The 12,275-nt window shown below is 35.5% G+C and overlaps 1 protein-coding gene across 7 annotated transcripts in view; it reads right to left on the reverse strand.

Moving 5' to 3' along the window:
• The window catches only part of ZEB2 (zinc finger E-box binding homeobox 2), a 131,021-nt gene that overhangs the window by 6,447 nt on the left and 112,299 nt on the right, over positions 1-12,275 (reverse strand). For all 7 annotated transcript variants that reach the window (XM_039855598.1, XM_039855601.1, XM_039855599.1 and 4 more), the window contains exons 6-9: positions 12,010-12,224; positions 9,286-9,394; positions 6,376-8,345; positions 4,808-4,988 (exon numbers count right to left, since the gene is read on the reverse strand). In XM_039855598.1, coding sequence (XP_039711532.1) covers positions 4,808-4,988; positions 6,376-8,345; positions 9,286-9,394; positions 12,010-12,224 — 2,475 coding nt within the window. The remainder of the gene's footprint in view (positions 1-4,807; positions 4,989-6,375; positions 8,346-9,285; positions 9,395-12,009; positions 12,225-12,275) is intronic.

The following is a 12,275-nucleotide window of genomic DNA, read 5'->3' on the forward strand; positions in this document are numbered from 1 at the left end:
AGAGCACTCTGTATCATAACATACATGAAGCTCTGTGCTTATATTTCCTACTACGAACTTGCATTTCAGCAAATTAAATTAAAAATCAGCATTACTAGATTCAACCCCATTTTCATTTGCTAAGTGTCATGTTATGAGATTAGAAACCCATTCTATACACTTCAGGTATTCAGTTTTATGGTGCAATATAATCTCAATTAGTAATCAAATATCTTTAATAATGTTATTGAATGCCTCTGGGGTATGTTACTATTTAGAAAATGCTGCAAGCTGCTATATGTTATTTCATTAATGGTCTTTATCTTGCTGGAATGTCCAATATAAATGTAGTGATGATTGATGTGGTAAAGTATAATATTAGAGTAAGAAGAAGTTATTTACTTGTAAGAGAAGAAATTAGACAAATATTTATTGGTGACTACTCCTCGTATTGGAAATAAGGAAGACTTAGTAATCTACTTCTATCTATAGCTAATAGTCTGAAGAAAAAAAGGTATAATTCAAACCACACAAGAACCACTCATCAACTTTTGGAAAAGATGTTTTCAATGAGGTAAACTGAATAAGAGAGAAGAGAATTCCAATGGAAATGGAATGCCAGGAGTTTGGAAAGATAGTGTGCTTTTCCATTTGATAAGACCACTGCAGTTCATTTAACAGGAAGCAGAAGTGTATTTGGGAAAAAGATAGAACTCTTGCCTTCCAGAAAACTCACAGTCATTGTATACAAATTTGGTCTCTCTTGAGTGTTTCTGGACCTTAAAGAAAAGGATGCCATCAGAAGCAATGATAAGACATTTCTGACAATGGCAATTCATTCACAGGGGCCGGATGGTGTAGTGTTAAGTAAAGGAGATGGGTTCTACAGTCTGATTGCTTGGGTTTAAATCCATCTTTCACGACCAGCTGTGCAGCCGCAGGCATATCAACCTCTCTAAGGACCAAGGTCCTTGTCAGTAAAAGGGAGATCATTTGGGGACCTAACTTGTGGACTGGGCATAAGCGTAAAGGAGACAACATAGGTAAGTATGGTGTTTAGAATAAAGATTGCATGTGGTAAGCTCTCAATTAATGATAAATACTTTTATTTGCATTCATTAATACATTTTTCAATAATTTCCCAAGTTGGAAGCAAGATGCATGTATCAAGAGCAGAGAACACGGAAGAAAGGAATCTGAATGGAAAGAAGAAATTGCAGATGAAAAATTCGTTGTTGCTTTAAGGTTTAGTTGCTACAATGTGTATTAGTATTTGATCTCCTTCAAATACTAATGTCTCATCAGCTCAGGAGCCCGAAAAGATCAACCAGATAGGTCACTTCACGGATCGGCTGTGTGAATAATTGTGAATGAACGTCACAGTTGATATGGCTCAATCTTTTTCAAAGGAACAAAACACGAAGCAGTGTCTTTAGAGAGAACGAACACTCTCCGAGCCAAGTTTCGAGGCCTGTTAGAAATGCTTGGGGGTGCCCGCTAAACTGCAGCCTGTTATGTAGATATTCTCTAGTTATGCGTGACCAATTTTAGGGAAATTCGTTTTATAATAATATGCTTACAATCAAAATATATTAATTCTGCATTACGAACTAACGATCCAAAAGAATAAAATGTTCAGCTATTATGTCATGCAAAGGACAGAATTTGGGAATGAAAGGTGGGAAGGTTAAGGTTTCATCTATATCATGCACTAAATCTCTAGAAGTTTCAGTGGTTAGCAATTAATAAATACATTTTAAATAAGAACTAGCTTGGACATTCATCTCTTTTTAACATGTTTAGATTGATTTTACCTGATTTACCTGAAATCAAGACATCCTGGAATTAAATTTCCACATGGGTAACATTCAGAAAAACATCCAAATTGACATTGAATGATCAAAACTTTTTGAGGGTAAATTTTTTCTCAAATATCGAGGTACATGATTCACCTGTTAGCATAACTATAGTCAATAAATGAAGGTTTGTGGTATGAAAAATATATAACTGAGAAACAAAACTGACTAGTAATTTATTTAAAACTTCGACTATATCTACTTAAAGTAGAAACATTTTTATTGCTTTTTTCAATAAGGTAGGTTTAAAAGCACCTATCACAATGTCTCAACAGAGAAAGTACTCAGTAAGTGTCAGGTTTAAATTTTAGTGGAATTCAAATGAGTTCTTAAAAGTATGACTAACAGGAATTTCAGGTATTTTATTTCACAGTATTTGTTTATGACAATTAATTCTACTGAAGTCAACATTTATGTAGTGTTTCTTTCCCTTATCCCAAGCCTAGGTCCCAAGAAAACCAAGCAAATACCCCACTGATAAGGAAAATTAAGCATTATATCTTTGGTGTCTGCTTAGGAATAAATTAAACAGGTAGAGATAAAAGAGTACAGGATCTCAAGAATAAATAGCTCATAATTTCTTTCTTAATAAGCTATTCTATATGTTAAATTGTAGACAGATATAACAAACACACTTTATCAATGACACATAATCAAATGATGATTCGACTTCATTTTCCAAACTTAGAATCAATCAACACAAAGACCGTTCCCACTTATAATTTTCATATTATTGCATTCTCAAAGTATTACTAGTGCTTAATATAAACAAATAAAAGGCTTATGGGGCCCAATTAGGGAAAGAAAATGGACTAAAGTTCCACATATATCATGAAGATAGAAAAATTCATGAAGAACTTCACTCTGACGAAACCTAATACACTGACAGTGGTAATGTCATGAGATGTTTGGTCAAGAGACCAAAAAGTTAACACACTGGAAACTTGACAAGCCAGGAAGCCAACAGGAGGATAATTAATCACACGTTTAGAGAAAGCATTGAATGGTTAGCATCTTGTTGCTAGGCAATGTTTCTAGGCAGCAGATCTTCTCGCATCTTAAAAAACCAGAACATTTTATTTTTATTCTTTAAAATACAGTATGTTTTTAAATTGATTACGCATATTTGTGTGTTTGTCAACTTTTGGGTCTCTCAATTATCTAAATATCTATGAAGTTTATGGACTATCAAATTTATAAAAAATAAATATATTGACTAGATGTCAATATGTATGATAGCCCTCACTAAAATAAAAGTTTTACACTCACCATGTAGTAAATGATAGAGTTTGCATATGGTCATATAATAAAACCAATCAGAGAGGGAAAGATGCCTTCAGTGATGTGCCTATTGTAGCTGAATAATGAAATACAAAATATATTTGAGGTTGATTAAAATATTAAAGTAAATTTAGGTATGAAAATATTTTTACTCTAAAAATACATAAATAGGACTTAGTACTAAAGAAAATACCTATGATATCTATCAAAAAAGATAAATATAGAAAAATTTTGACGTTTCAAACACTGAACTATATCACACAAGTACAAAAACTTTTGGGATTTGCTATTCAAATTTTGTTGTCTTTAAAGTATTATTAGTTGAACTTTTAAAATAATAGCAGTTGAAGAAAAACAAAAACTGGGTTGGCTGGAGTAAGAGCATCTTTGTTTATCAACCTTGTTCTCTTCACAAATACCCTCAACACTTCATGTTGTAGAACTCACCCAACTCTCCCCCGCCCCCCGCTCCCCAGGCTGATTCTGATCACTTGTGCTGTCTCCTGCACATGCCCAATGAGGAAAAAGAAAGGATGATAAGGACATGTTCCTCCTAAAGATCATTTTCAATCTCTCAAAAGGGCGCCATGTATTTCAATGGTTAAAATATGACAGAAAGTATTTCCATTCCTTCTGCTTCTTTTTCTTCTTTTGTCGCTTCATCACTTTTCCCCCAAAACGATTTAATGTTATTTTTTTCCTCTATATTAAAATGTTTGATACTAGACTTCCTGGTTTAAAATGAGAGTTTTTTTCTATAATTTCCCCCTGCCAATATTTTGATTGAAATCTTACACTCCTTCTTTCCCATCCAGGGCTAGTAACAGCATGCCAAATTTCTAGTGGAAAAAGTTGGAGATGAGTTAGGGACAGGGATGAGGCTGAGCTACTTTGTTGTTAAGGGCAGAGGGAGAAGAGGAGAGAGGGAGCACAGGCATAGCTCCATCACAGAGATACAGACTGGAACTTGGATTGTGGGAAGTGATATTGCTTCACATTACGGTACTTGATGTTTCTGTTAAAAAAATTAACCCACTATCACTCTACTCATAGGGTAGAATCAGGCTGCTATCTTGTCAACTCTATAATTATTCTGAATTGGAAATAAACTAATTAAATTTAGAAAGTTTTATATCAGTCTTCTAAATATAAGTAGTTTCAGTAGCTCGTGTGGCCTATTACTTTACTTATGTCTATTTTTTTCACAGAACTAACATTTTTAGTTTATTCAAAATATGGCCAATTTATAAGAACCAACCGGAATCATACCTGAATCATGGCTTACTTGAGTTTTGGATGGTGAGATTAATACAGCAGTGACTAAAGTTTTTGTTATCAAATTTTCACATATATAGGTTCATCACAACTTAAATATTTGAAGATATTTTCAATAACTGGCTTGTGTCATGCTGTTTTATCACTCTGGCCATTTAAATATACCTTTGATGTGATTTTGTGAATTTTGGTGTACAGATTAACTCAGAAGATAGACAAGCACACTCATAAGTACATAAATGATCCAATAAACAGACAACAAAAAAGTCCTACTGAGCTAGGCAAAAGCGTTATTTCTTCCTTGTTGAAGGTATCAGCATATGTTACATCTTATGTCGCACAAGTGTACTCATTAAATATTATGAAATGTACAACAGGCAGGGAAGCTCTAACTAGCTAGTCAAAGTCACTCATACCTGTGTGTTCGTATTTATGTCGCAGAAGGGAACTGCTTTTCTGGAATGTCTTGTCACATAAGTCACACGCATACATGCCACTCTCTGTCTTCTTGATCTTCTTTCGAGACAGACAGGAATCGGAGTCTGTCATGTCATCTAGGCCTGACATGTAGTCTTGTGCTCCATCAAGCAATTCTCCCTGTGATATAATCACATAGTTCAACACAGGCTCTTCTCTTTGTATTTATACCAAACAGTTTCGCATAGGCCGACGTTTGGAGAACCTCAAAAGTGCTTACTATTAATCGATCTACTTTTTTTTTTAAAAAAAAAAAACCTATTACTTTCTATAAACAATATATGAGGCCTCACATTTCAACAAAATATAAACCTTCTCTGCCCTAGATGGTAAAGCTCCTTGTTTTTCAAGGATAGAAAATGGTCAACTCTGAAGGTGAGAAAAACATGAATTTTCTAAAATCTTTAATTTTCTTTACATCAGGAAATATCCATGAGTGAAAATTCAGCATCAGAATTTGTGTATTTTCTAGTGTGCTTAACTTTAGAAATGATCTGTAGCTGCAGAAACCTCATTTTAATTAAATTTTATATTTAGGTACAAAATGTTATTATTATGCAATCTATTTAAATGTATGTCTACCAACTAAGGGCCTCAAGCTATATTTTTATATTTAATTTTCTAATTTGAAATAGGGAATATTAATAACACTTTTTATCAATGTTCTATCTATGTTAAAACAGCCTTCAGCATTGAGCAATAATGAATGTGGATCAGTAAATTATTAAATTTCTTGATATTTATTTTGTCTTGATCCAAAGGAGTGCAAACTTGCATGATAACATACATTTCCATTTGCTAGTCCACAGTTCAGTTTTCTTAGACTACGTTTGCACTAATTAATATTAGAGAAGATTAAATAGGCTTAAATACATTTACAAAGAGGGCAGATGTACTATAAATTGGAATACTGGAACAGCTGTTACAGAGGTACACTGCTACTTATGCTCCTATTTTGCAAACAGGGATTATATTCCATGATGATAAAACATACCTGTTTTTGTCTTTTGTATTTGAAAAATCATAAATTATTTACTAGTTTAAAAATTACATAGTCATGTGGAATGTACAAAATATTTTTTAAACACTCTTCAAAATAAACTATTCCCTATAACCAAGTACATATTAAATTTATACTTGCATTATTGTGAATTGTGAACATCCATAAAAGCATGTTACTATTTAAATCTTAACTTTCAGCATCTATGTAAGTTTACCAAATAGTGTTATCAAAGTATAATTCTAAGAGCAGATGGATCGATCTAAACAAATCCCAAACAAATATTAAGTTCTTTATCTTTTTTAAGGCAAATGTGCTTAAATAGTGGTGTGCTACTATTTCTTCATTTAATTTTCTGCTCTAGGTTCAAGTTAAAACAAACACTTCTATTTCTGCTGAAACCATAGCGCTTCATTTTTTTCCACTGAGATTTTTTTTCTCTACATGTGCATCAGTGATATAATTGTCATCTCCTCTTTTTTACAGCAAAAAGATAGGTCACGTTACCTGAAATCCTTGCTTCCGTTGATACTTTCTCCTTTGCTGCATATCAGCAAAAGTAGCTGCTCCAGTTGGGTAAGTATAGGCCATGTGTGGTAGGAAGCTCATCTGATCCAGTCCTGGGTATGGTCGTAGCCCAGGGATACTGGTCTGGACTGGTGGCATGAAAGTGGCAGGGGGAAATGCGCTTTGTGGAGGAAGAGCTGTGTACAAAGGTTTGGCACTAAATGGATTCATGCCAAACACTGGGTTAGTGCTTTTGTTGTCCAGATTATTTGAATTTGAAAACTCTTTCTTGATAAAAGTCAAATTTAGAGGCTCATCTGAGTTTTCAGATGATGAAGAAATACTGTTATGGTCTAAATTTATGCTGCTAGATTTTGTTTTGTTCTTTGTGGCTATAATACTTTTGGGTTCTTTCATTTGTTTTGGTAATGACAAGTCCAAAGGCTCAGCCTGGAGCTCCTCAGAAGAGAAGCTGTTTGGAGTGTAAGAACTACTGTGGGAGTTTTTAGAAGATGTAGAGGAAAGATTTAAGGGAGAAGGAGTGTTACTCCTTGAGTGGTCCAATTTTTCAACTGCTTTAATATTGGCAAAATGGGAAGGTTTTGTTAGCCTGAGAGGAGGATCACAATTCGTAACACTGTTGTGGAGTTCTGCGATAGATGGCGATGTTATTGAGTCCATAGGTTTTACGGGAGACCTGGGTAATAAAGAGTCTTTTGTGGGAGGGTTACTGTTGGGAGCTAACGGCTTGGAGTTCCTTTCCAGGGATGGTGACCTGGAATTCGAATACTGGTAGACTTTTCGTTGCTCAAACCATTCCTTCACAAATTCCTGAGGAAGTCCCACAGCAATGGAAATTTTCAGCAGTTCATCAGAGTTGGGCTCCATGTTCATAGCATAGTATGCTTTAAGTACAGACATGTGGTCCTTGTATGGGTTGATAGGGCTTGTCATTCCTTTCTCAGAAAGTACAGATGACAAGAGGAGGGCTTTATTATCAACAAAAACTCCGGCCTTGTTGGGGACTATGTTTTCATGAGGTTGTAGGACTGCCTTGATCTCTTCGTTCATTTTACAAAGGTAACGTTCATGCTGATGCAGGGGAATGGGGCCAGGAAAACTTTCTTTACAGAACTGGCATGAAAATGGAGTGGATATGTTGTGGTTTTCAATCATTTTATCATCAGTGACCAAATCAATTAAAGTACGCAGTTTCTCTTTCTTTATGTTACTGATCTGTCTCCTTGAGTCAGTAGTCAAGCTCTGGAGGCAAGCTTTGGCTTCGTTGACTTTTTCTAATGTGTAGTCAATAATACTTTTAGTGGCACCATTATGACTCACTACTGGGAGACCTACAGGTGGAATATTAGGAGAGGTAACTCCTTGTTCCTCAGGTTGAGAGCATGGATCCTTCATGTGATAACCTTTCAACTTTGAAATCTCTTCAGCCTTGCAGTCCATTTTTTGCCTGGAAACCGTATTGTCCACAATCTGTAGAACCTTTTGTACCTCACTTAAATTACTATTCATTGTGGGAAACCCAAGTAAAGGGGCTTCCATCCCTACACCTAAGTGCTGCATTGGACTCTGAGCAGACGGATGAACTCCTAAAGGGCTGGTGGCTCCAAGTGCACCGTTCATAAAGGGACTAGTGCCGCTAAACCCGTGTGTGGCCATAAGAACTTTATAGTCATTGAAGTCTAGTGGTTCTGTTTTAATTTTAAGTAAGCCTGTTTGTTCAGACATACTAAGTGGTTTTCCATTCTCCAATTTGTTTCTTAACTGAGTAATGGCTGAATTAGTAGGAGAAGAAGAAACAGAATTAGGGGAAGAACCCGTCTTGATATTATTTCTCATTCGGCCATTTACAGATATTAACCCAATACATTTCTTGCTGCTGATGTGTGAACTGTAGGAACCAGAATGGGAGAAACGTTTCTTGCAGTTTGGGCACTCGTAGGGTTTTTCACCTAGAATGATAATTAAGATGAGCATTACATTTCTTTGACTGAGTAACAACTGCAATTGTCTACCAAACAAGAACCTGTGAAACCAAATGAAAGCAACACGATGGGGTATCTCTACATTCTCGGTGCTTAGATTAGAATTATGTGGCCATAACTGTTTCTAGGCCTTATCTACCTGGCGGGGGCGGTATTATTCAAAATGTTAGCAGTGGAAGGTGGGAGCTGTCTATGCCTTTTTCAGCCAAGATCCAAAATCTTGTCTTGCCATCGGCAGCCTCCCATTTAAACGTAGTGTCAGATTAATGTGTGGTCAATAGCACAATAAAGATGTCACAGTATTTAAAGGGGAGTGTAGCCATGGCTTTAATCAACTCTGTGGAGATTCCACTGATTCTACCAATCCAACTAGTCCTTTGAATAGCATCCAATTTGGTAATAAAATGCTTGGCAGAGCTATCAAAACAGTTATAATGGAGAAATCTCGGTGGTAGGATATTGTTCTGAAATATACAGCTTTCAGGAATCAAGGAACATGTATAATATGAAAGCTCTTTCCAAAATTTTTCAATTTTTTTTTCTTTCATGGTTAGGTATCAAAAACAAATATCCTTCAGAATTTGCCAGCTGAGTTTCTTCAAGTTAAAAATATTTAATCTGTAGAAGGGTTTTCAAAAGGACAAAAAGGAGTCTCTAGATTTTGTAATAAATCAAAGCATTAGCAATTTTTAGGAAGTATAAGGATTCCTCCTCTTGTTTATCACCAAGATCATGCTATTGGTGATAGCATAAGTCTCGTGAAGACAACGGAGGCACACGTAGTTTATGAAATAAATGGATAGTTGTGAAAAGCTACAAACAGGATTGTGTAAATTTTAAACAACCTTTTAAAACTCCCCTAATGAAACAAAATGCAAATGCGAGCACCAGCACCTCTGCTACTCACCACTGTGAATTCGCAGGTGTTCTTTCAGATGGTGTTTATATTTGAAGGCCTTGCCGCACTCTGTGCATTTGAACTTGCGATTACCTGCTCCTTGGGTCAGCATTTGGTGCTATAAAAGGATAAAGATTGACATCAGTTTTGTGCAGGAGGAACAAAGGAAATTTGTTACAAATATTTTTAAAAGGCCTCTATTTTTCAGAGAGGCCAAAAGGTTTGAGTGCATGTTTATTTATTTGCCCAGTCTTTCAAAGTTGCAATAAAAGTGATAATGTTGGCAATAAAATAGGAACAAATAAAAAAAAAAAAGTGCTTTTACATGAGCATCCAACACTTGCTTTAGAATTATCTCTGTAGTGTATTTTCTAAAACGTTTTTTTGAGCCTTTGGAGATGAGAAAGAATAATTATAAAGATGTTTGTGGTTCTCTGTGTACTGCAGATTCTAAAATCTGAAGATTCCCTGCTCGAATGCAACTATTTTGTTAAGGAAAAAATAAATATTATCCCCAAAATTCTAAACAGTCCCCCAAAAATCTCCTCACAGAAATAACTGATTTTATCAAATTTTCTGTATCAGGGTAAAAGTGTATCTTATACTGAAGTAATATCAAATCTGAAGGGGGAAAAAAAACCCCTCATACACAAACAAATAAATCCTTGACTACAAATACTTTATTACATGGTAAGTACTTTTAAATATTCCCTTCACTGTGCTAGTAACAAATGTAAACCCTGCTTTTCCTGAGGTGTTGCATATCGCATATCAGATTTGGTTCACTATCGAATGTAAAAGACAGCATCTTGGGTTAGAGCTGCTTGAGCAGTTTTATCACAGGCCAGTAGGAAAGACTTCAACGACTTTTCATTTTCCTTTTTAGTTGTGTGCTAGGGAGTAGGGACGAAAAAGAAAAAAAAGTTTGCTGAAAAGACAAGTTAAAAGCAGTGAAGATATAATCAAACACAGCTGACCTTTTTGAACAAGGGGAAAAAAGGCACTGTGACTTAGAATCCTGAGGAAAAAAAAATTACAGTCATCCACTCTGGATGCTCAAGGTAGGAGGTCAGCCTTTTTCAAGCAGCAATGACACAAAAGCCTTTTGCAAAAAGACAGCACAGAAACGGTATGACAACTGCTAGGGTGTGCTGAATCTTCCCACATTCCTAGTGAGACAGATGGTGTTACATGGGACACAGGGAGGTTTGTTCAAACAGCAGCAACCTTCAAAGATCAAGCAGAGCCCAGCCCGCCGAGCGCCATTGAGGGACCAGCGCTCATATGTTGCTGAGTTGCATAAACAAACAGCAACAGCTGCTTTGTCTCCCCCCACAGCCCTCAGAGGACTACTATAAACTTTAGTTGTGCCACTGTTAATATGATACAATCATTTTAATTTACTAATTGTAAATGCCATGAGCAAATGAGGGGACTTTTCAACACCAAAGCTACCATTCATAATGCGCCAACACAATCACACTTCTGCATGTGAAATTTAAAGCAGTTATGCTAGATAAATATCTAGGCACTTTTTTTTCCTAGAGTTTTTGTGCACATAAGCAAGGGGAGATAAACTGTTACATAAGCGTAACTATGCAAGCATAGTTTTTATAACTGAACTTTGAAAAACATTCACGTGACAAACTCAATCAGATATAAATGGAATGATTTATATGTTCACTTAAAACAGTAAAATTCCATAATATAGCATCATCATCATTGCTTGGTTGTTTTTGCTTATTCTCATTTTCTTTAGTCAAAGAAAATAAAGCCCATAGGAGAAAACAAGAATTTTATAGAATGTCTTGTTTAATAATTTTTAAAACAGATATGGTGGCAAGGCTTACGTAGGGTGATTCCAGCTCTGCAAGGCCAGTTACTGGGATTTAAGGCACACCATTTCTGTTAGCATCCAAACACATCATAGTATCAATCTGCAGTCAGTTCTCTCCAGAGAACAGAAAGATCAGTTTTGCTAAAACATTTAAAAGACACTATCTTTTAATTTAATCAACCTTATTCAATCATTTTAAGGATTTAGGAAGCTAGGCTTTCCTGTCCAAAACAGAGTTTGTATTTTTAACACAAGTAAGCTAAAAAAGGCAGAGTAATCTTATATTCGGCAACAAATATGCATATCAAGAAGGGATCATTTTTAATATATATCAAACATTTTGATATTAATCCAATTTACTTTTAGTATATACACAAAAATATTATATGCTTTTAAAAATCCTCCTTAAAACACTTAATTCAATTTCATAAACTAGTGGCAGCTTGTAAAAATAATCTAAGTAACTGAAGGTGTCATATCACAAATGAAAGAAATACACACTTTACTGTGACTTAGATCCTATACGAAAAAAATTTCAAAGTAACACGGTGAAAAATGGAATTAAAATTGCTGAGATGTTTAATAATGTATAATTAAAATGCTACAATTTCATTCACTTTTTGTGGAACATAAAAATGAAACTAAAGTCAAGTTAAAGTGCAAATAAAATTTCTAAATTAGAAATTAACACACTCATTCGATCGTGAACATAAGACTATTAAATCATATTAGAAGAGACCATCAAAAAATCATTTAGACCTCAATTAAAGCTATTACCATTAAAAGATCTGCATCTTCAAAATGCCATGAAAAATTAATAATGATTGCCAATCAAAGCAATATCGTTTCTCTAAGGGGTTATTATAGAAAGAAATCACTTAAAACCAACCCCCCACCTGATCTGTCCCTGGCTTGTGCGTCACCATATGCCGCTCGAGCTGGGTGCGGTAGGCAAACGTGTAGCTACAAAGAGGGCAGGAAAAGTTCTCTTCATTCTTCTCGTGGCGGTACTTGATGTGCTCCTTCAGTGATGTCAAGCGCTTGTAGCCCCGGTCGCAGTAGGGGCAGGTCAGCAGTTGGGCAAAAGCATCTGGAGTTCCAGGTGGCAGGTCTGTGGCCGAGAGAGGAGAGGGAGTGAAGCAGGCCAAAAGGTCAGTAAATC

This window comes from Pteropus medius, unplaced genomic scaffold, assembly GCF_902729225.1.
Source record: "Pteropus medius unplaced genomic scaffold, Ma_sr-lr_union100, whole genome shotgun sequence".
Lineage (NCBI taxonomy): Eukaryota > Metazoa > Chordata > Mammalia > Chiroptera > Pteropodidae > Pteropus > Pteropus medius.